The 24,256-nt window shown below is 45.4% G+C and overlaps 2 protein-coding genes across 7 annotated transcripts in view; one reads left to right on the forward strand and one right to left on the reverse strand.

The window, feature by feature from the left end:
- tp63 (tumor protein p63) overlaps nt 1–14,032 on the forward strand; it is a 31,285-nt gene extending 17,253 nt beyond the window's left edge. For 2 of the 6 annotated variants that reach the window (XM_070909519.1, XM_070909523.1), the window contains 10 exons: nt 6,005–6,191; nt 6,280–6,395; nt 7,326–7,435; nt 7,547–7,683; nt 7,869–7,951; nt 8,049–8,173; nt 10,648–10,793; nt 11,187–11,334; nt 12,324–12,417; nt 12,516–14,032. In XM_070909519.1, the coding sequence (XP_070765620.1) occupies nt 6,005–6,191; nt 6,280–6,395; nt 7,326–7,435; nt 7,547–7,683; nt 7,869–7,951; nt 8,049–8,173; nt 10,648–10,793; nt 11,187–11,334; nt 12,324–12,417; nt 12,516–12,812 (1,443 nt within the window). In that variant the 3' untranslated portion in view covers nt 12,813–14,032. Of the gene's footprint in view, nt 1–6,004; nt 6,192–6,279; nt 6,396–7,325; nt 7,436–7,546; nt 7,684–7,868; nt 7,952–8,048; nt 8,174–10,647; nt 10,812–11,165; nt 11,335–12,323; nt 12,418–12,515 lie in introns of all 6 variants that reach the window. The other 4 variants (XM_070909520.1, XM_070909524.1, XM_070909521.1 and 1 more) reach the window with 3 other exon arrangements.
- Nucleotides 14,033–14,336: 304 nt separating this feature from the next.
- zbtb11 (zinc finger and BTB domain containing 11) lies at nt 14,337–20,340 on the reverse strand. The gene is made up of 11 exons (XM_070908856.1): nt 19,849–20,340; nt 19,020–19,267; nt 18,646–18,877; nt 18,265–18,564; nt 17,561–18,213; nt 17,129–17,449; nt 16,625–17,039; nt 16,024–16,141; nt 15,766–15,924; nt 15,405–15,580; nt 14,337–15,314 (listed from the first exon to the last, which is right to left on the reverse strand). Exons 1-11 carry the CDS (start codon nt 20,156–20,158, stop codon nt 14,755–14,757), a joined length of 3,492 nt encoding a protein of 1,163 aa, XP_070764957.1. The 5' UTR covers nt 20,159–20,340; the 3' UTR covers nt 14,337–14,754.
- Between the last annotated feature and the right edge of the window lie 3,916 nt (nt 20,341–24,256).

The following is a 24,256-nucleotide window of genomic DNA, read 5'->3' on the forward strand; positions in this document are numbered from 1 at the left end:
TTGGAAGTCCTGCATTGCACAACCACATCTGGGGAGTAAGAATGTCACTTGAGATGTATAGCTTGAAATCATGACTCATCCTCAGGCGTTTCTTTTAGCTTTGCATGATGAAAAAAAGACAAAATGGAGAGCATGTCATTTGACATCTCACTACATAGTCTGCCACTATATGAGACATCAACCTAAGTTTTACTCATCTTTCAAACTGTAATCCTCGATGTATAAATACTGTGCATGGATGTTGAAAACTACTGATCAGCTTCTAGTAAAGCTCCAGTTTACTCACAACTTGGGCAAAGTTCACTGGTGCTTTGTTGATGACAGAGGTAAACAGGCTCAACAGTTGGTCCAGGTGTGGTGATGCCCCGTGCAGCTAGGTGTCACCGTGTGATGCTCCATAAAAACCTACACAACCAGCTCCTCCTGCTCTGTCATTATGCACGACCGGGTCGAGGGACAGCTGTTTCATCAGAGCCCCACCTGCTCGCTTGTTTGTGTGTCTAATCTGCACGAGTTCGGTGCATTAATGCACCCTGGCGGACGTCGTAGGTGACAGAGATGTCATCCTTTTTTTTTAAGATGCATATTTGGAGGCTCCCTGACCGATGATCAAGATGTCGCAGTTAACGCGCCTCGCTTCTTAGGCTATGTGTGACATGTTGCAGATTTACATAATGCACTCACATTACAATATTGTATTTGTAAATGGTAACTTTGGATGAGACATTTCAAATGGAAATGGAGCATGAAAAAGGTCTACCATTAGTGTGCGATTGATAAATAACAAGTCATCCCTGTCAAATGTGTCCAAAGGGACTGTTGGGAAAACCTGCCGAGCTTAATGCAGTGATTTTAATGCACTGTGCCTTCCAAGTCAACAACAGGCTGAAGACAGGGAGTGCTGGGCTCTTTTGCCGCGCCGACTGTGGGACTGTGACATTTACCCAATTCCCACACTGCATCAGTCATCCCTCTCATTTTCATGGCCCAAAAACAAAAGTGTTTGTCTGATTTGCAACCGTGGAGGAGGTTAAAAGTGTGGTGAGCGGCACGCCCCGCAGCCTGAGCCACACTGGTTTTAGGACACATCCCCATCACAAACTGTGTGTCCCACAGTCATAACACATGATGCAAGACTGGTTTGATTGGTCCGACTTAATGTGGAAGAGCAGTGGATTGTTACTCATTATCGCCATACTGAGTAAAGTATTTGTGTTTCCCTGACGTCTTAACTTTAGATTTACTGATTCAAGTAATAATCATCTAAAAATAAACAAAAAGGAACATACTTCATTTACATTTTTCTATGTTAAGTCTGCTTATACCAGTGTGATTAAACAGAATTCAGTTTCATTGTCTTCACAATGAGAGCTAAAAAATATTGCAATAAAATAAAAATATGATTTAAAAAACTATGATGGTAAAGTGGCATTTTACTAAAAAATGGTCCTTTGTTTTCTGGTTTCTATCTTTTCATGTTCACAAAAGTTTGTATTAAAACAGTGAAACTACATATTGACACATAAATGATAAGAGTTGCTTGGCCAAGTTAAACGTCAGTGCATCGTGCGCTAAAGATGCCTCACGTAACTGCAAATTTGCGGTCACTGAATCCTACAAAGAGTATTTCTCACCATTTTGCCTCACTGAACATCATTTTGTTGTGCTGCTGCTGACGTTCCATAACGGCTCACAGAGAGGAATTCTAGTTTTTGTTCAAGAGTTGTTGTGATTATAGTGTCGGTTCCCTTCGTGAAGGAAGGGCTCCCTCACCTGATCTCAGGAGATCTTTTGCAAAATCTCCAAGTAATCTCGACCCAATAGCTCAACTGCTGGACTGATGGCCTGATGGCAGCGAGCCAGCGGAGACGTCACCACCGCAGCTTTGCTCTGTGCATAGATCTGCTAATGCCCCCCTTTTTTTGAAGGCCTGCGGGATCTTCCACGGGACTTAGTGGACTGTGTACGGTGCCTTTTTGATGACTGTTCTTATGGAGACACACCTAATCCCTAACCCACACCTTAACCTCTTCCTGTCTAGGATGACACAGAGAGAGGTGCAACACGTCAACATTTCCCAGAACTGCTCCCACAATGTTTCCTTGTTGGCACTCCTGCCGTCTCCATGGTGCTCCCTCTTTTATCGTTTAGTTAGGAAAGAAACTCACCGGCTCAAACGAATACGCAGGTTAGAGGTGTTTTTGTCTTCTTTGCTTTGCTAAATTAATGGAGTGTCGCGAGCGAGGCAGCCATTGTTGGCCACTGGTGCAACTATTGTGAGGATGAAGATTGGTTGTGTTTGCCAGGTGTATTAACTGCCACCACGTATGGCCGTCAAAGGAGAGGAATGTCATGGTTTGGGCTATCACAGGGACGCTGTAGAGCTAGGGGGATTACAGTAATGGATTGAGGGCCTGTAGATAATACTTGTGTAAATACTGTGTGCCTCTTTCCTGAACCCTGTGCTCTTGGAGTGGGCTCTGTCTTTTTGAGAGAGTTAAGCTTGATGGTTGTATCTCACATTGCGCCGGAGGAGGAGGAGGAGGAGGAGAGCCCTTGAATGCTCAAAGAGAAGAGTGTTCCAGCGAAAGGCAGCAAGACGCAGCTTGCCCCTGGAACATCTGCGGGCCCGTCCCACGCCTCACGAGATGGGGCTGAGACTTGTTTGTGTCAAGAAGCTTGTCACGACTCGCCCCGTCACAGGGAGACGAGCCCTGAAAGCCGCAGATGGGAAAAGGTGGAGGGGAATTTTTTTTTTTTTTTAAAAAGGCAGGAGTTGAAAAGGTTTTTATGATATGGGCTATGGGATTTCTCCATAATCGGTTGGAAAAGCCCATTCTCTTGCAGTCTAGATTACAAGATTGTGTTTTGTTTTGTTTTTTACACCTAATAAACAACTCCGCACAGATACCTGCGGCAGTAACACACCTCAACAGAAAACAGGATCACGCAGTAGTTATATAAAAACAAACAACAAAAAAATATTGACAAGATGAGCACGTCTTGGATCAAACTAACAGAATCCTTGCTGAATTTTTGGGAGCTCTCAACATTGTGGTGTGATGAGTAACACAAACACATTTGCAGCTTTAATACTTCCTCGAAGGATTAAAAAAAAAAAGTGTTCCTCTTTACTTCACCAGCTTAAGCTACTCTGCATTTTTTCCTTAAAATCTCCCCACCTGTTGGCTTTTATTTTCAGTTTCAAAATCCAATGAAGTCAGCTGTAGTTAAGGTCACGTAGACCGCTGGTGAAGACAAGGGTTCGATTGGCTAATCCCAAGAGTGACAGACGGGTATTGGACTCTTTCAGCACTTTCTACATAAACATGATGCCACATGTCAGTGTACAGGCTTGCCTTGGGACAGGTGTCATCACTGAGATCGTGTGGTCAACATAACATAACATTCTTTTTTTAAAGAATAAAGTATAGATAAAGGTAATTATCCTCTAAAACTTTACATATTAATCCTCTTCCAAGGAGCAGGTGTTTCACTTCAGTTTCAGAGCAAAGAGGAGAGTGAAAAAAAATAAAGACCTCCTTTGCTTTATTGTTGAATTAAACAGGTTTGGGAGAAGCTTCAGGCATGACATGACATGTCAAGGTATGAAGAAGACAAGACCAGAGGCGCCAAACAGTGCTTGTTTAAGGCCCGATGTTTGTCAGGACTTGACTTCTGCATGCGCCCGCAGCGCCTGTCAGGGAGAGAAGAACGCTACAGCTGTGGGCCTGCCTCGACCTGCGCTGCACGGGAAGTGTGCGTTCAAGTGTTCAAGTGTTAGAAAGTAATTGAACACATGCAGCTCTGCACAAGCATCGGGGAACAAATTGTTTGTTGCACGCAGTCAGATTATTATAAGAACATATTTTCATTTTTACACAAGCTGCAGACAAGCTTTTACAGCAGCAGCCACTTCAGGTCATTCATTATTACGTGCCAGTTGAAAGCAATGCATCGCGTGTGCTTCTTGCAGAATGATTGTGATTAAGCAGCTCCTGCATTGTGAGCTGTCTGCTCCCTTTGGCTGTGGCAATCCACGCTGTGACCAATGAAAAGGCCCATAATTACATGTTAACACCTGAGCACCGCACCCACTGTGTGTGAGCCACTGAATCCCATCAGTCAACTGGCTGTCCTCCGCCCTCCAACGCTGTGTTAGCTTTAGCAATCAGGAGCAAGCTCCCGCTCTCGCTGCCGAGCAAACACAACACCGGCAGCACATAGTTGTGTGCTTAAAGTTTGTAGCTCCGGGGCTGGGATGGTTCTCTGCTGTGTGTGTGTGTGTGTGTGTGTGTGTGGAGGTTTGAGACAGTAGGATATGATCTAAACAAACTTTGGTTCTCTGCCTTTAACTTTGATTAAATCTTAGCGCTCTGAGTTGTGCTGTTTTTTTTCTGCCTTCAGCTACACAAAACCAGCACCCTGTAATTATTCAAAACAACTACGTACTGACCCTTTACACAGCTTCATCTCTCTTTCTCTTTTGCTCTTTCCCCCCTCGTCTCTCTGCTTCATTTAGCTGACTGACAGAGGCGTACGGGGAGTATCAGGTTAGGAGCGAGGGGACAACTGCAACCATTTGTCTTAGGCTTCTTTTTTTTTTTTTTTAGGAAGAAGACGTTTTGGAAAGCTGCTTTGATTTTAAGGAAGAGCCAGTTCAGTCGTTGTGTCCCAGAGCTTGAATTGTTCCCATGAGTCAGCATGTTAAGTCAAGTCAAAACACTTGACACAGATTTTATTTCTATAACCTTTCTGCCCGCTTTAACGTTTTGATGTTATCTTAACTTTCTAGCAGTGAGTATCAGCAGCGCCTTGTAGTGCTGTGTCAGTTCATAATGTGCATGTTCGGTTTATAATGAGGTCACTTGAGGAAAGGAAAGCGTAGCTGAGGATTTGGGTTATTATTAACTCGCCTTTATTAGTGGGTCCCATCTCTGGGTGAAAGCAGTAACGTGTGCAGTGGGCGAGCGCGTCTGGATAAAAGAGAGGCGCTGTTTTTGGGTTTGTCCTGATGAAAGGAAAGGTTGTGCCTGGGGAGCAGAGGGAGAAAGTGTCCGTGCCAAGCTTGTGTAATATTTAAAAGTCACTGGGATGAGCTCCTCTTCTGTGGAGCCGCACTTAATAAAGGTGGAATTTTATGTTGCATTGTTCTCCAACACGGCCCCGAGCGGTTTTTCACAATGTTCGCTTTTCTTCACTCAGAAATGAACCTGACAGGAAAATTTCCCCCTCCCATCCCCACCCTGTGTCTCCTACACATAGAGGATTTAAAGCTGTGCTTACACAGCAGTGATTTGAATGGTTTGTTTACACAGTTGGGTTTTGCCTATTAGTAACAATTCAGCCTTTCTGATGACTTACTGGTTATCAATTCTAACAGTGCCGGGGATCAAGGTGCATCCATTATTCATGACTCCTGGCTTACAAACTTGAAAGTGAGCCAGTTTGTGGTAGCAAACCATCACATTTTGGCACCAGCAGCAGATGGATCTCCTGTCATTCCTGTACTCGGAGTCATTTTCATCCAACCCCACGAGGAAAGCTGCGCCCAACCTTAGTGCAGTGTCAGCCAGCCTCCTCAGAAGCCCTGCTCTGTGTGATGAGTGGCCATCAGATGCTTTAGCAGAGCACTCCTCCCTTGAAGATGAAAGCCAGGCCCAGTTTAATTGCTGCTGGAGGGGTCCATTTTATGGCGCTCCTCGGAAGTCCCAGAGGCTCTCCTTGAGACATCTTTGAGGTTGCCCAATACACACTCGTAGCACCAAAACTTGTGTGTGTGTTTATTTAAGTAGGTCATAATCACAGTGTTGTCTTTAACCCCTTTTTGCTTCAGGGGAAACCAGAAGTCCACAGTCCAGGCAACAGGTGTTACGGAGATCTGTGCCTTTAAAATTTAGGCAGACAGTTTTTTAAGCCTCAAAACAGTTTGGTTGTGAATGTTAATCAATTTAATTTTAACAGTTTTATGTAATCTTTTTGTCTTTTGTTTTCTCCTTTCCAGTACTCAACAGAACTCAAGAAGTTGTACTGCCAAATTGCCAAGACATGTCCCATCCAGATCAAAGTCCTGACCACCCCACCCCAGGGTGCTGTCATCAGGGCCATGCCTGTTTACAAGAAAGCCGAACACGTGACCGAAGTGGTGAAACGCTGCCCGAACCACGAGCTGAGCCGCGAGTTCAACGACGGTCAGTTCTTTTGATTTACATTTCGATTTTCCTTTGATCTACCGTGTTTGCTGTGGATGTTTAATGACACGAGTCGTGTTGCTTCCAGGTCAGATAGCTCCTCCGAGCCATCTGATCCGCGTGGAGGGAAACAACCACGCCCAGTATCTGGAGGACACCATCACTGGAAGACAGAGCGTATTAGTTCCCTACGAACCTCCCCAGGTGAGCTGCCTGTCTGTCGTCGTGGAGCGAGGCCCGCTGAATGCCCCGTCAGCGACACCTCAGCCTGACTCTTAAGAGCCTGGTCTCTCATGTCCGGCCCCTCAGTCCTGACACGCAGCAACTGCTGTCCCCTAAAGCTCTAAAGGAGCCCCTCAGTATGAACACTACCCCACCTCACTGCAGGCCTCAGGAGGAAATAGTCCTGTGTGTTTGATTTTTCTGCCAATTTAAACCCACGCGGCTTCTGTAGGTCTTTATATTTAATTAACGCTGCATTAGCTGATCAGAAGTGTCTCCTTTAGAGCTTTAACTCTTCTTTAGGAGGCAGCTTCACTTGGGGTTACGGATAGAGGTTCACCCTTTTAGCCAATAACTTTCCATCAGGAAGGTCCCTGATACAATAACAGTAAAAGATGAAGGTGATGAATCTGTTTTACACTTTGTTTCACGTTTTGGGATTTTAGGTAGGCTAAATATTAAATTGCCGTCCATTATGCAGCTTGACTTTAAAAGACAGTCCACTCCTTTAAGGTCTTTTTTGTGAGTTTTGTCAGCAAAATCTGGCTTGGAAAATAAAGGAATTGGGTTGTTCCTTGGCTGAAATCATAAGTCTTTGGATATGTTAAATATATGTGTTGAAAGAAAAGACCAAAAAAAGTAAAAAAATAAAATAAAATTACCCAAAAAACTCTTGGCTTGGTCTTTCTGCAGTAACCTGAGAGAAAGAGTTCTTTCTTTGCAGGAGAAACCTGGTTTCTTGGCCATGTATACGCAGGTTTCTAGTAGTCAAGTATCACAGTAAAAGCAGTGTGGAGGAATGAAAGGAAAGATGCGTGTCCTTGTATCCGAAATCGTTCAATCTAAAGTGAAAGCTAAAACTGAAACAAACTGTTTGTGTCGCTGACCGTCTGTATCGTCCTCCTTCCTCAGGTGGGGACAGAATTCACCACAATTTTGTACAACTTCATGTGCAACTCGAGCTGCGTGGGCGGAATGAACAGACGTCCCATTCTCATCATCGTCACTCTAGAAACCAGAGAGTAAGAGCCACTATCATCCTCATCCTCAGTGTTTGCCTGTAGGGGCCTCCAGTTCAGCGCCGGATTGTGTCTGACCCCGCTGTGTGTGTGTGTGTCCCTGTCTCCTCCCAGTGGTCAGGTATTAGGCCGCCGGTGCTTCGAGGCCAGGATCTGCGCCTGCCCGGGCCGAGACAGGAAGGCGGACGAGGACAGCATCCGCAAGCAGCACGTAACGGACGCCACAAAGGGCAATGACGGTACGAAGCGCCGTAAGTAGGGCTGGGGCTGGTGGTGGGCTGACGAGCTTTGGTCTCACTTGACCCTCAACCGCTGCATGCTGCCAAACTCTCTGCCACCTTCTTCCTCTTTCGCTTGTTTCCCCTCCTGCTCTGGCTTAAGCTAACTGCTCAACACACGGCCTGTTCTAACTCACACTTTCCTCTCTTCTTTTCAGCCTTCCGCCAGGTGTCCCACGGCATACAGATGTCCACCATCAAGAAGAGAAGATCTACAGACGAGGAGGTTTTTTGTTTGCCTGTAAGCGTCACTTTGCTGTTTGAGGGAACTGCTTGAAAACATCGTTCTGAGTGCGTCTCAGCTGCTTACTGACCACTTTTTTGTTTTGTTCTGACAGATCAAAGGCCGTGAAATTTATGAGATATTGGTCAAAATCAAAGAGTCTCTGGAGCTCATGCAGTTCCTGCCGCAGCACACTATAGAGTCATACAGGCAGCAGCAGCAGAACCTCCTTCAGAAACAGTGAGTACCTGTTCAGATCCACAATAAAGGCTCATTATGAAAGACAGGCCTGCTTTACCTGCAAGGTTCACCCTCCGATTCCTACCTGTCTCTGTCTGACTGATGGCTTGTTTTCTTGGACAGAACTTAGATGAAAGAAGTTTTGCTTTCGAATAGACTGCAGTGATTTAACTGACTTAACATGACTGACTTGTTTCTGGAAAAGCAGATCGCGCTGATAAAAGCTTTGCATGAGATTCCTTGATTCTATTTATTGCCGCCACTAAAGCATCGCAGCTATCGAGTAAAAGCTGATAATAATTGCTCTATAAATGGGCGTTATTCAGTGTTTTCCCAGCAGCCCGGAGTTGAACTAGAACTTGCTCAACCCTGGCAACTCGGAGGGTGAGCCGTGTATCAAGTAGAGCTGTTTTTTAGTTGTTTTTTTTCCCTCTTCTGCGCTCTCATGGGACGTGAGCCAAAGCTGATGAATCGTGACAAATGTACCTGGCTATGCTTTTGTTAAGGAGAAGCTTTCCAAAGACTTCGTGGTAAACGCCTTTGGGTGCCTTGCCAGGGTTTGCACAACAGCGCCCAGCACAATCCGTGCCGCAGCCTCATCTATTCGTAATTAAAACTGTCTCAGACGCACACGTTCTCACACACTCACACACACACTTCTCCTCGTCCACGCCCATCCACGCTGTGGAGAAGAGGGTGTAAATGATAGTTTGACAGCCCTCTGATGATAATTATTGCTTATGTTATAGTTTCCCATTAAGAGACTGGCAGGCGGCTTCACAGTGAGATCTGCTGGTTTTAACTTTGCTTTTGTTTGTTGCTGACAACCTGTTGCTATCAGGCCATAAAATATTGGTAAAAGCGATTAATGAGCATTTTAAAAAGTCTAGATGCAGTTCAGGTTTTAGTGGATTCTAAATTATTTTTTTATTTAATCTGAATATTAGAAGAGAGTTGGTACATTTGCCCTTCTTTATTTAGTAATGCTGCATGTTTTTCTTTGTATAATCTTAAAGTCCTCATAGCTTGTTACTCTCTTACTCTCTCTGCCTTTGAAATAAAAGGTTCTGTCCACAGAAAATGTTTCAGGCCTTTTTTTTCTCTCTCTTTTCCTCCACTGTGCAAATGACTTCAGTGTACACACACACACCCGCACTGAGATGCTGCGATCTGTGTTTGTAGAGTGCCACCTTCTGGACAGCGTCATCAGTGTAGGAGATGGATGTTGTGTTAAGTTACAGATGTCGGTCACACAGGCTTTGTTGCACTTCTCTCTTCATCGCTGTTTATTTTTTATTTCTGGGGTCACTCCTCTCTGCCTCTCTGTCAGTGAGCCCTTATTTCTGCTCTCTCTCTCTTCTCTCTGGTTCCTCCCTGCAGTCTGATAAAAACCCGCCTTGGTAGCCAGCTCGTGGAGCCTGCGGGGGAGCAGAGGCGGCGCTGCAGCTCCTCCTGAAACTCTGCCCCACATTCCTCCTCCTCCTCCTCCTCCTCCTCCGGACCTCCTCTCTGTCTCCTTTTTTTTTATCAACTTTGATTCTTCTCATCTCCTCCCTTTTCTGACTTTCCTGGGATTCTGCACTGAGGACGTGACACTGAAGCGCTCTGTTTTTTAAGATCATGGAGTATCACTTCTTCATTGAGCTCAGCCTTCATCAGCAGTGTCAGAGACATGTAGGCTGTAGCCCTACATGCTGGACAAAGCCTTTGTTTAGCCTTGCCTACTGGAGTGGCCGTTGAAATTCGTAGATTATAATTTGTAGACTGATTTGCATGCGTTATTTTTGTCCATTAAAAAGGACATTTTGTTGCGTTACCTACTGCGATGACTTCCTCACTCTGTTCAGGTCGTCCCTGCGTCATTTATCTGTCGCATGGAGTCTGTTTGTGAAACATTGGACAGGAACCAAACGTAAACGTCTCCTTGACTCACAGAGCTTTTTGTCAAGTGAATGTGTTTTTGTCGTCATGAGAGCTGGACTCTGTCTCCGACTTTGTTATTGAGAGAACTTTTTGCCAGTGCTGGTCATGTTTTATAAAGTCACTGCAGGACAGTTTGCGTGTTTGTTTTGAACTTTCCTCCATTAAAAAGACATTTCACTTGAAGGAAAGTGCAGATGTGAACATTTGTCTCTGTGACCAGTCTGTTTGAAACAGATTGTTTTGTTATTTTTGTGGCTGCTGCACTTTTGTCTGTCAGAACATAATAAATGGCTTTTTTTGTTGTTGTTGCTTGAACTCTGTCCTTTTCTTTTGTTGAAACACATGGTCAGTATGAGGGGGAAACCCTCTCTATGGGCCCCCAAAAGTGCTATTTAGCTACTGTAATATTCTAAAATGCTACGTTTAATTTTCACATAGCCATTATGGTTTCCATGAAAGGACAATACTGACCAGGCCTTTGTCATTAGCTCTGAGTGCTGCTGAACGCTGACTGTAACGGCCTGTCGCCTCCTCTCTCCCGCCCCCTCCAGGACTTCGATGCCGTCTCAGCCCTCCTACGGCTCCTGCTCCCCGCCTCACGGAAAAGTCAACAAGCTGCCCTCCGTCAGCCAGCTCATGAACCCCCAGCAGCGTAACACACTCACCCCGTCCAGCATGTCTGGAGGCCTGACTGACAGTAAGTGTGCCCCCCTTTGTCTCTTTCTGTCTATCTCAGTCCGTGCCCCCCCCCCCCCCCCCCCACCACCAGTCGTCCCGTCCCTCCTGGGCTTATTGTATACTTATAAAGACAGCGTGTCCGGGCAGGCAGGAGGGGACCCGAACACCTCTCGAAACCCCCCCCACCTCCCCCGACAGAAAGCTTCCTCCTTAAAAAGAATGTGATCCCTGTGAGACTCTCCCGCAGGACCTGTTATGATGCATTATGTGTCATGTTGAGAGTAACCTCTGCATGCCTCCACCCCCCTCCTCCACCCCCCCACCCCCAACATGTGTTTCAGTTGACGTTACGTAATCTCCGAATCCCAGAGCAGTGAGATAAAGCTCACAGTAGCTCCTTTTGTCTCTGCAGTGACTCCCATGATGGGCACTCACATCCCCATGAACGCTGACATGAGTTCACTGAGCCCCACACACGCACTGCAGCCACAGCTACCCCTGGTGCCTTCCTCCCACTGTACCCCCCCTCCTCCATACCCAATGGACAGCAGCATCTCCAGGTACCTCATCAATCCACAGTGGAACACATCTACACCTTTTCTTTTTCCTCACTCCCATTTATATTAAAAAAACAACAACAATAACATCACGTCTAACTGAACAAGACATAAAACCAAGAAATGTGACATTGCAATAAAATATAAATAAGATTAAAATAAAGTTGAATTATGCAGTAAAAGGCCCCATCTCCTTTTCCCTCCCCCCGGGAAGTTGAGAGTGTTTTTACCTTTAAATGTTGGAGAGAAAAAAAAACTCCAAAACATCTCCAGCAGCTTCTGGACCAAACAGGAGACGTCAAGGCAAAACGTAGAATCCACAACGTTTCAGCCAATCAGATCTGCTTCAGGCACAAGAAAACACAACATTATATATACGATATTTATGTCTTATATATATATATATATATATATATATATATATATCTTAAATGATGAACAGGTAACTGAACTGAAAAGCGCCTTTAGAAAACAACATGATGATCCATAATCAGTCATTGAAACGGAAAAAGGAAGAAAACATTAAAAATAAAAGAAGAAACTAAAATTGAAAAGATGAAATGATTTAGAGAAATGATTTAGTGTAGCTTGTCATCTGTTATGTATACATTACATATAGTATATGTAATTTGTTAGTGCTGTTTTGTGCCTGAAGAAAATCTGATTGAAACGTTGCACAGCAACAGTAAAAAACTGTACTAATTCTACTTTTTACCTTCACGTTTCTAAATTACACGGGAATTAAATCCATTCAGCCTCCGTGCAGGTCTTAGATTGCGCTATAAAAACCTGACATTTAGTTTTAAATGCATTGAATTATCTGCCTCGAGTGCATTTTTCCTCTTTAAAACTCGTTGAACTCAGAATGAGCCTCGATCATCGTCACGTGCCACCAACCCGCCCTAACTTTAGTCTGAAGCTTTGATAAAACCAGTACTAAAGCAGGTCTATGAACCTCAGTTTGAACCTCCTCTCCTCTGTTCCCCCCATAGCTTCCTTATACGGCTGGGCTGCGCAGGCTGCTTGGACTACTTCACAGCACAAGGCCTAACCAACATCTACCAGATTGAGAACTATAACATGGAGGTGAGCCCTTGCCTATCCAACACCAGTCATATGATGGGTTAGAGAGAAGAGTGGCTCCCCCTGCGAATACTAACGCTCCCCTGTGTAATGACCATTAGGACCTGTCCAGGCTGAAGATCCCCTCTGAGTTCCAGCACATCATCTGGAAGGGCATCATGGAGCACCGTCAGGCCATGGATTTTTCCCCACCTCCCCACATAGTGCGCACCACCAGCGGGGCCTCCACCGTCAGCATGGGCTCCTCCGAGGCTCGAGGCGAGCGCGTCATTGACGCCGTGCGCTTCACCCTGCGCCAGACCATCTCCTTCCCACCGCGCGACGAGTGGTCCGACTTCTCCTTCGACCTGGATTCCCGCCGCAACAAACAGCAGCGCATCAAGGAGGAGGGGGAGTGAGGCGACCGCCGCGCCCCCCTCGATGTTCCCATTTCTCATTTCACGCCTGCTGTTGGAACATTTCATTTGAAAAGCTGGTATTAGTGCAAATACTGCTGAGAACCAACAACACACGCTCAAATAGAAATGCACTTATTTTCATTATTGTTCTGGTTGTCGTTACCGCAGAGGAGAAATAAACGGTGTGGAGCAAAAGGTGCATTTTATTATGTTCTAATTTCTTGAGAGCACTTAAGAAATGCTGAGGATTTCAAGATAGCTTTGAGTTTTTAAGTGTTCATGATTCATTCCCATGTTAAAGCATGACTGGAAACGAAGCTTGCATTAGAGGGCTTATTAGGGCTTATATTTCTGCTATGGGCCATAGCAAAACGTGTATTTTTATTTGTAATAGACTTCTGAGTTTTCACCATTATGGTTGTACAAGTTAGTCGAGTACACTGGTTTTCATCTGTGGCAGCAGTCAGCATTGATTGTATACATTTCAAACATTTCCTGTCAAAAGTATTATGTCAATTGATGGGCAATTTGTTTTTTTTCTGCTGTACCTTCTATATTTTGCTTTAATTTTTAATGTCTGTTTTGAGACCAACGCATCACGTTTTTTGTGTCAGGTTGTGAAGTATGTGTGTTTCAATGACAGATGGTCATTCATTTGATGTAGCCATATATAGGCCTAATGCTCTTGACCCAGTGTTTTACAGTAAAATACTATGACTGATGTCGTGTTGTTTGTTCTTGTTGTTTCACTGCTGTGCATAAGCGGTTGCGATCTCCTTCTCAGAGCAGGCTTTTGCTCTTGCAGTGGATGCCTAGTACAAGTATTTTCATTTTTTATTCATGAACCATGTTTTGGTAGAGGTTTATTTCATTTGATAACTGGCCAAAACCTATGATATAAATGTATATAAATTTGTATAGTTCTTATCTTGAAAGTCTCCCTAAAGAAAATGCATGATTTTCATCATGGAACAAAGCGTACTGATGTGAATATTAAGAACAATGTTTGTATTCATTCAAAAGGAGTGCATGCAGTATGTCTGCACCCTACACTAGCCCGTGTTCAACATTGTTTCAAGTAGCCAGCATTGTTAGAAAGCAGAAACCATCTGCATTTTCATATTTTTGTACACTGTATTGTAAATATGTTGCAACATACCAAGGGTATTTTGATATAAATCTGAAATAAATATCCATACTTGCTGTATTGCATGTTAATACTCCTTTGTGTCTTAATTATTTCAATTTAAGTGTGTATTTTTACAGTTTCAAACTGTCGACAAGGTTTTGTTATGGTCTGCATTTTATTAGAGATTACTGAACGTCGCTGACGCTTACGAAACTCAAAATATCAAATTTCAGTATCACATCCCTTCCCAAGTCATTTTAATGTTGACTTCGAGCTGACGATTTAAACCAGTTGGCATTTCAACTTCTGAAGTACCTCAGAGTGCAAAAGAATATGTTCCTTCAACATACATGACAGGATGTAACTGTGGCAATGACAGCGAAAGGACCAACAAATGCAGACATTGTTTATTTGCTCATCCTTCAAGTCGACACTAGGGGGAGTAAAGAACCCACAGCTGTGATGACTGGAGTACCAGAGGTTTGCTACAGTAAAGTCTCACAGATTCTGCAACAAAACCAACGAAAGGTGGAGACGTGACGAGACGAAATACATTTAGCCACAGTGTCGCGTCTTCATTTCTACCTTTATTTCTCCTGAGTGCCAAACTTCATGGATCTGGAGCTCGTCAATGACTCTTGTGACTGTATATCTCGTTATTTACACACAACTCATCCAACACACCGTTCTGGACTCCACTCATTGTTCACTTTCGGTATTTACATTCTCAAAAAAATAAGTCATCTTTTTACATTCTGTTACATTTTATACAGACTGGGAGAAACGCTGTGTTCAGTCTGTGTGGGAGTCTTGTCACTCGACCTCGGCCACGTGAGCGACCTCCACCTCCATGGTCTGAATCACCTCGGGTGCTTCCTCCAGCTTGCCCCCTGTGAGGGCCTGCTGGGCCAGGACGTAGTTCACGACCTGCATGATGCCCTGATCTGAGAGCGTCGCCACCGAGCCGTCGCCCGCCGCCTCGACTGCCTCGACGGCCTGCACCGCCTGCACGGCCTCCACGGCCTCCACCGTCTCCTCTGTGATCAGCACCGTCTCGATCTCCTCTGAGGGCGGCTGCTGGGCAGGCCGGAGCTCAGGCGGCAGCTCGGACGCCAGGATGCTGACAGCGTGCTCCACCTGTGTGCCCTGGTTGTGGAACTGGAGGGTGTCCTTCTCCAGCATGATCTTCCCGGGCAGGTTGTCCCCGTGGTACTTGGCCATGTGTTTGCGTAGAGTGCGAGCGTCGATGTGGGCCTCCTGGCACATGGGGCACACGTACGGTCGCTCTCCTGTGTGCGTGCGGACGTGACGCTTGAGAGAACGGGCGTCGGCCCAGGCAACGCCACAGGTCAGACATTCAAAAGGCTTCACTCCTAGAAGAGACGGGAGGGGAGAGAATGAAATTCCACAAACACAGGACCAAACCAGGATTTAGAGTCTTCGCGTCATGTTGGGAGTCTCACCCTGGTGGTTGTTGACGTGGCGTCTGTACTCTCGGAGCTGAGTGAACTTTCGGCCGCACTGCTCGCACTCCCTCTCCAGGTTCTGTTTTACTCGGCCCTTCTTCCCGTGCGTGGCTTTCTTCACGTGCCTCCTGAACAGGGCCTTCTCAAAGAACTCCTTCCCACACACGTTACACCTGAGGAGACACATAAGAGTTGATTAATATGCAGAGTCCATACAGAGACGTCCTGGGTACCTTGTTAACACAAGTTCTGTCTGCGGTGGAAACGCAAAGCACATCTAGGGCTTAGGTCCATGTAGGTAGGGGTTTCAAGGGTACAATACTGAAAGTGTTTGGTGGAAACGTGGCTTTAGACTTACTTGAACGGCTCTGCCACACTGTGGGACTTGACGTGGGAGTACCAGTCCTTCTTCCAGCTGTAGCACTTCCCACACACCTGGCACTGGAAAGGCTTCAGGCCCATGTGCTTGTTCATGTGCTGCTGCAGATCTTTTGTTTCATAGAACCTCTTATCACAGCTGCGGGTCAAAAAGGAGTAAATACATTTAAACGTCACCTCGATGGACGCCTCGTCTCAGGGAATGTGAACCATTAAAGAGAGATGAACAATTACTCACTGAGCACAGCCGAACGGACGGACGTCGGGTTTGGGCTGGTGCTTCTTCAGGTGTTTGCTCAAAGCTGAGGCTCGATGGAAAGTCGCTCCACACGTGTTGCATAAGTACTTTGACTCACCTATTGAAGGATTTCATGGTATATGGTGAAAACAGCCACAAACATCTGGTTGAATTTACAGAAAGTCAATTTACCCAACGTACAAAAAACACATCCAACACATTTGGGGGCGAACAGATTGGTTCTTAAATGGTATGTGCAAGAGATTTAAGAGAACTTGCATTCACCAACACTTGCCTGAATCTGAATGTTTAAACGTGTCAAATGAATATTCTGATCCGCAGGACGAGAAGCTCTGTGGTGTGAAATTATTATCATATTTTTTTATTCTTGGGCAACAATACCAGAGTGTTCTTGCATGGGGCTCAATGTCCCTGTTTCGCTGGATAATTACATGTAGACAATTTCTACTGAAACAATTTTATACTGCAGGACTGGACCCTGCTGTTCAGACCATACTGTTTTGGATTTTTTTTGGATAAGACACCAAATAACAGAAGTATTTGTTGTGTAATCTGGTTGAACCTCTCAGTCTGCACTGACCTGTATGAAGGCTGGTGTGCTCCTCCATGCTCCGCTTGCTCACAAAAGACTTCTTGCAGTATTCGCACTGGAACTGTTTGGTGACGTCGTGCAGCGCCCTGTGCATCTTCAGGCTGTGTTTGTGGGCGAACGTCTTGCCGCAGACCTTGCAGGAGTGAGGCCGCACGCCCGTGTGATTCAGCATGTGGATCCGCAGAGAGTAGAGCTTCGGTAAGGTCTTCCCGCAGATGTCGCACACGAATTCTCTTTTGGTGTGCGGCGACAGAGCCTTCTCGTCCAGATCGCTGTCCACTTTGCCCTCGGAGCTATGCTCTACTGAAGGCTTGGTGACGGGTGCTCGCTGGCTGCTCTGCTGCTTGTGTCGGGCCAGGTGGGCGCGGAGTGAGGCGGCGTACTGGAACTCTTTACTACACAGCTACAAGGACACATGAACACCCGGGTCAGAACATTTTCACAATATAACATTACATTAAACACAATGTGCTGACCAACACTAGCACTTACGCTGCACTTGTATCCACGAGCTTTCTCGTGCTTTAATGTGTGCATAATGAGAGCGTAGCGTCTTTGGAAGGACATGCCGCACTCGGAGCATGTGTGCTCTCCGTCGACAGCGCTCTCTGCTGGGGATTGGTCCTCCTTGGTTCCGGTATCTGGCTCTGCTGCCTTTGTTGCAGCCTCATCGGTGCTCAGCTCTGCTGTCGCCACGCTCTCCACTGCGCCGGCCACTGGATCTGCCCCCGATTCAGACACAGACTGTGCTTCATCCTGAGTCTCCACTGGCTGCTTTGGGGGTCTTCCCCTCTTCCCTGGCCTCGGACCCACCTAAAGACACATTCATGTTGTAATACATCTACCATTTTACAAGTTTAACAAAACACGGAACAGAAAAAAATTCATTCATATATAATGCTTCATTCAAATGTACTGCTGTACCTTAGGGGTGGCGGCTCGCGGCGAGGTTGAACCTTTCCTCCCCTCCTCTTCATCCTCCAGCCCCATGTGTAAACGTGCATAACCGCCCTCAGCAATAGAGCGCTGCCTGAGTCGTCTTTTGTTGGGGTCATCAGACGTCATCTCCTGCTTGTCTCCGTGGCTTTCATCAGCAGAGGGGTCGTCCTCCTCCAGTGGCACGTACTCCTCTACCTCCACCTCCTTCTTCACCTTAGCTGGACGCCCTCGTTTACGTTTCTGAGGTGTGGGTGCTGATTCTACCTTCTCCTGAGGCGACGTTGTGGCTTCAGAGGCGGCCAGTTTGACGACCTCTGGGGGGCTCGCTTTGTCCGGATCCACATTTATCACAAAGGCCCCTGCTTCAGCGACCTGAGGCTGCTCCATCGCAAGGCAGGCCGACACCACAGCGAGGGACTTGCTGGCTCCGGCCTGTCCACTGTGAGTGACCACGGTCATCGTCTCCCCCTCCGTTCCCTCTGCACTGCGTGAGATAAGAGTGACGGTCTCTCCTGGCTCAGCCTGTCCACTGTGAGTGATCAGAGTCACCGTTTCGTTTTGTTCTGCCTCTCCATGATGCACTTTGTCTCCCTCTACGGCTTCAGTGACTACTGTCATCGGTTGCTGGATGTCGGCCTCTTCAGGAGGCGCAACAAAAGCTAATTGCTCGCCTGCTACAGCAACACCACTGTGGGTGACCACCGCCCTGCCGTCACTCTGTATGGTGACCATGTAAGCACCAGATTCATCCTTTAAGCCCTCCTGAGCAGCCGGTTGGCTCGACACCACAGTGTGCACGTCCCCTCTCTGATACACCGTCAGCTTCTGTTCCTCCACCTGCTTGTGCACAGACTCGCATATCTGCAGCACCTCCGTCATCAGCAAATGCCGGGCCAGGTTAGCAATATCTGCCATTATGCAGAAATTAAACGTAAGCAAGGACGTGTACGCAAACTCTAGCAGCGGGAGGAAGCTGGCTTTGGTGAAACCTGGAGAGACAAGAATGAAGGTTAAAACTGAGCCGCCGGGCAAAACACTATGAACATGAAACGTGAATAACAACGTCTCACCAGAGAGGTCGACCACGGCCTCGTGTGTGGTGGCAGCCCCCTTCTCAAAAAAGAGCTCGTTGAAGTATTCGCTGCATGCCGCCAGCACAGCTTTGTGTGCGCGGTACTCCTCTCCTTCGATCAGCAGGGTGATGTCGCAGAACTGATTGCTGAGGCGCTGCTGGTTGAGTTTGTCCAACATGGTTTGGCTGTGTTTGGGCAGGAACTGATTCACCTCACCCTTGCTGTCCACCTGGAAAGAGCACACACACACACACACACACACACACACCAACAAAGACTCCATTAGCAAAAGACTCAATTGTAGAGTTAAGCAATAACCCACATTTGTGATTATTAGGACAGAAATAAAAAGAAAAATCTGTGAAACATACAAAGACCAGCTCATGCTTTGCCATCGTCTTGGCCAACTTGGACCTCAGCTGACAAGATGGGTCAGTGAGGAATAAACTATCGTCTCCCTCTTCTTCCTCCTCTTCCTCATCCTCCTCGTCATTCGCATTGGCGGCCGCCCTGCGTCTCCCCGGCCGGGAAAACAGCCGAGGTCCAGAGTCATCAGCACTCCGCCTGCTCTGGCACTGAGCGCACTCCCTGATGTGGTCTTTGACGTGCTTCAGGATACCTGAGGGGCGTCGAATAAAAGGACACATCACTCACAGTGACAACACAATCATTTTAAATTACTCCATTAGTCTGCCATCATAATTGCCCAGATACTGCTGTTTTGTCTGATTAACAGTCAAAACCCCAAAGATATTAAATTTTCTATCATATAATAGTAAGAATGACTAAAACCAGTGAATGTTAAGCATTTTTGCTTCAACAGTTTATTCTTTTGCGCTTATTTTTTCTAAAATATGTGTAGAAATGTAGAAAAAGTCTGAGTGGTGCATTCACGTGCAATCAGATAATTAGTAAATTAATTAATTATTATTGAGAGTCTTGGTCTCTATACGTACTTGAAATTAATTATCAATACTTCGGGGATTACAAATGAAAAAAAAAAAAAGAATAAAAAGGTGCAAGTAAAAGAAAAAAAAATTAAGAACCGCTAGATGGAGACAGAGTAACAGTGTGTCGATGTGACGGGTGGCGTATGTAAATTGTAAACAGGCGTGTGTTTACACCGGTTCCCAGGTTGAGTTAATAACCCAACAGTGACTGTGTCCACGTAGCTACAGTGACTTGGCTTCAGCGTCTTACCTCTCCACCAGTACTTCTGAGAGATGGACTCCCAGGTGAGCTGCTGGTTGAGATGCTCCCCTCCTTCAGTAATGTGCGCCTCGTTGATAAGTTCCTTCCTCCGGCCGTCCTGCAGCACCACCTCCAGCTCCGTGAAATCATTCTGGCCCTTCAGTCGACGCTGATAAAACAAAGTCCCGCTCCGCACGACGTAGCAGGTCGCCGCTTTGCGTATTTTTCTCTTGGTATTGCCGGGCGTTCCCGGCGCATATGGCTCCCGTTCATCAGTCAGATAGCGTATGATGGCCAAGTAGCTTTCTTCACACGACATGTCTCAGCTGACCCGCGTTCTCCGCGCTGAATGCTGGGGTGTATCTCGAAGAGGAGGACCCTCTTCGGCTCGTAAAAATGTGATATAAATTTTATACGGCGCTCAGAGAGTAGATAACGTGAAATAGAAACGCCACAACAACATTTCAAATTGTTTCCTAAGGTGGAACTGCAGTTCGTAACCGTCAGGGTAGACTTGCCCGAACAGACAAAATGGCTGCTGCACAACCGGAATTTGCGTAAGCGAGCAACGGCGGAAGCACGTCATGAGCGTTATCCGCCACAAGGGGGGGCAATGTGCAAACTTATGACAACCACGGAAAGGCAACACTCATGGTCACTTTATTTTTTTAAATTTCTATTTTATTTTCATTTATTTCTTAATTTAAGTGCCGATGTTATATTTTCTCCTTATTACTATCAGCCATGTTTCTTGGGTGTACTGAACTACAGTAATGACATCTTTTGTGGTGCCTGTTGCCTTGTTTAAAATGAAATATAAAAATAAATACAGTATATCATACTATATCACTGCTGTAGTTCTTTATTTCACTCTGGGACTTGGTCTCAAAGTTAGATAGACTTAACCAGATCAAATAAAGAAATGTTGTAGTATTTAAAGGTAGATTAATAAAGTGTGTAATTACTGTGTCATTTCAGTCCCAACCTACAGCAGCTTGGATCACTGTTAGTGTCCTTTCTTGTGCTGTAACGTCGTATGCGTACACACACGGCCTATGTGTGGAGACAGTACAATTAAACCAGTTTAGATTAGTCTTACGTGTGGGCAAACTAGAACGTCTCTATAAAGTCCTTGGATTAAAAAACAAATACCCAAGGGTGAGATAAAACACCAAAAGTATTCAGTGTGATTGCATGCAGAGTAAAAAAGCCAACACTTAGCTCCTGTGTAAGTTTATATTTCTGACTTCCACCCGGCCCCTTAAATCCTTTAGTCAGACTCTCCTTTTCACTGTCCAAGTTAAAATCCAAGGATGACCAAACATTTTCCATTGTTGCCCCCAGCTGTGGAATAGTTTACGTCTCAGGTTTTCCCTCACTGTTTACCATTTTAAATCCTGTCTAAAGACCTATTTTTTTTAACATTAGGTTTTCAGTCTACACAAACATTTGCTGTTTTAAAATGTACATTATCAAATAAAGTTGCCATTACACCTGTATTACTTGCTTTTTTTCAAGTAATCAAACTCTTTTTGATTCATTTCCTATATGAAAGTTGCTGGGTTTCTGTGCTATTAGTCAGTATGAAAGCAGGTTACTTCAAAAACACCCCTCAGAGTCCATATATAGGAACACCTTATAAAAGGCTGAGGTAACATTAAAGACCATATGTTCTTATGTCCTAAGAAACACATAAAATCAGCTTTTCAGCTTTAATATTTGGCAATGAGGAGATCAGGCCTAGTTTTACATAATCAGCTTGACAGAAGTGTCGATAAGCTAACCCTCTCAAAGGTGGAGATAAGTCATATATCTGTGTGTACTGTACATAACACATTCCACATTAGCTTCAGTTATGGGGACAAGCATCCTGAGTGTCACTTATCACCTCCTGTCTTTAGATAAAAGTCTTTCCAGCAGGCCAGCTATCTGAGATTTGTCAGAAGTGAGCTAAAAGAGGTGTAACGTTTTCAAAAACAAAGTTTAGTTTTCATACACTATGATACGATGTTGACGTCTGTGAGGAAATTCTCTTTTTGTTTTCATCCTCCACAGCAAGGTCAGAGAGCAGAGACATAAAGAGAAAGATACCCTTGTGGGTGGTGCGGATTTTCCATGACAGGGGCATGAAACCAGCCTCTTTAAAAGATGCTCCATCCTAACCACTTGTTGATGTTTTGTCAGTTAAAGCTCCAAGAGCTAATTTTGTAACCACACATGGTACTTGGATTGCAATAAATGGCAGTTTTCATTGTCGATTCGTCTATCAAATATATTTTATACCATGCTAGCAGCTCTGTGAGGCTGCACACAGTCCTTTAAGCTAAACGCTAAGGTCAACATGCTAACATGCTCACAATGACAATGCTAACACACTGATGCTAAGCAGGTGTAATGTTTGCCAGGTTCACCATCTTAGTTTGGCATAAACCAAAGCACTGGACAAATTAAAATTATGATGGAAAGAGGAAAAGTCAGGAGGTCACCAAAGTCATTGAGATGCATCGTTTGGGAACCATGAACGTCTGTACAAAATTGTATGCCAATCCATCCCATTGATGTTGAGATTTTTCACTGGACAAGTGTAAAGTTTGACCTGTTACAAGAAAAGTCAGGCGATCTCCAGAGTTATTAAAATTCACCCTCAGAGGGACACAAATGTCTGTACCAAATTTCATGGCCATCCATCCAATCATTGTTGGAATACTTCAGTCTGGACCAAAGTGGTGGACCGTGGCGACCTAGCCATCCCTGGAGCCGTGGCTAAGACAAATTGCTGGTCACGAGATCTCAGAGCCCAAGGTGACCTCTTCCGTCTGCTTGTTCTGTCTGTCCTCCCGCAGCAAAACCCCCAAGACATTCAGGTTATAATGATAAACAATTCAATTCAGTTTTATTTATATACAGCGCCAAGTCATAACAGAAGTTATCTCAGGGCATTTTTCATCATCATCACATGTTTATAATATTATTTACAGAGACCCAACAATTCCCACCATGAGCAGCAAGGAAAAACTCCCTTTTAAAGGGAAACCTCGAGCAGAATCAGGCTCTGAGTGGGCGGTCATCTGTAGAGAGAGAGCAGGAGGAAAGAAAACATACAGTAACAACAGAGGAAAAACAGCAAGTCTTAAAACTGGAGAAGCTGGAACCTGTGAAGGTCTGATCTGGTACCATAAATGCACTTAAGCTTTACAAAAACAGACCAGCTCAGAAACCTCCATAGTCAGTTTCAAGTTGCTGCCACCTGTCTCTCTCTACTGTCCTATCACATAAAGCAGAAAAAAACTGAAGAGCGTGAGTGTGAATCATCCATTTCTTCGTCAAACACAGATGTCACAGATGAACTGAAAGAAACTCTGCATCTCAACCCCCGACTGGCCATAGTGTGGCACTACAACCTTTGTTCAACCGTCCGCACGTCACACATAATAGTTTAAATACCACTGCTCTGTTGTTTCTGAATTACTCTGACCAGGAGGGGAGGGGACGACACATCACTTGTTGCTCAACCATGTGTCACATACCAAACCTGACATCAAACACCGGTCAGTAACGTGTCTCACCACCGCATTCCTGCATTCAGAGTAACACTGACTGGAACAAGGGCAAAGCAGCACAGTTACAGCTCAAAATAAAGGGATGTATTATGTATTACTGCCGCCCCGGCAAGGACTCAAGTATTTATTTACCACAACCTTGTAATGAAGCTCTGGAATATGTGGAGTATAAATCATATTTGTGTTTATATGCAATCATACAGATACAAATACTCAGATAGATTTTCCACCTGTTGTCGTGTCTTTTCAGCCCTCGTCTCTCGCCGCTCTTTTCAGCTGCCTCAGAATCCGCCTTTGTGGCCTAAACTAAACCCTGACCACGAATCCCTGAGTCACTGAGTAAACTGATGGCTACAGACTCGCAGCACTCAACACCCACAAGGAGTGAACCTGTAACTCACTTTTCCCTCTCGGCGGCCGCAGAAACAAGTTGTTTAACTTCTTAACTTCCCATACAGAGCTGATTTGATGTATGTGGTTCCCCCTCCTATGAGGCAGAGATTTAATATGTTTAATCTCAGTTGCTGTTGGCCGGCACCTCGACACATGTCGCTGAGTGTTTATGTGAACGCTGGGAAAGAGGTTATTTGCATCTTGTCTGTGTGTTTCTGTGTCAGAGGACTTGTGTTTGTTCTATCCCGCCATCGGCTGAGGTTTATTAGCACATCACAGGTTGCCTTCACAGTCACAACTTCTCTCCAACAAAACCAGCTCTGTTTAGTTTCTCTGTTTAATCCACTGTCAGCTTGATAGCTGCTCTGCACATCTTGTCACTTCCCCCCCCGGGTATTTGCTCCGCTGTTCATTTCCTCCTCTCTAGACGTTTTTCTGGTACGAAGACAAAGGCATTCATGAGT

The sequence above is a fragment of the Enoplosus armatus genome, chromosome 7 (genome assembly GCF_043641665.1).
Source record: "Enoplosus armatus isolate fEnoArm2 chromosome 7, fEnoArm2.hap1, whole genome shotgun sequence".
NCBI classification, from domain to species: domain Eukaryota; kingdom Metazoa; phylum Chordata; class Actinopteri; order Centrarchiformes; family Enoplosidae; genus Enoplosus; species Enoplosus armatus.

Excerpts from the sequence above, each read along its gene's own strand:
- zbtb11 (XM_070908856.1), bottom strand. The coding sequence starts at position 20,158 with ATGTCGTGTGAAGAAAGCTACTTGGCCATCATACGCTATCTGACTGAT. Across the intron at positions 18,214-18,264 it reads CAGGGCGGTGGTCACCCACA|AGGCCGACATCCAGCAACCG; the intron begins GTGGTGTTGCTG and ends CGCCTCCTGAAG. Across the intron at positions 17,450-17,560 it reads CGCGAGCCGCCACCCCTAAG|GTGGGTCCGAGGCCAGGGAA; the intron begins GTACAGCAGTAC and ends ATGTGTCTTTAG.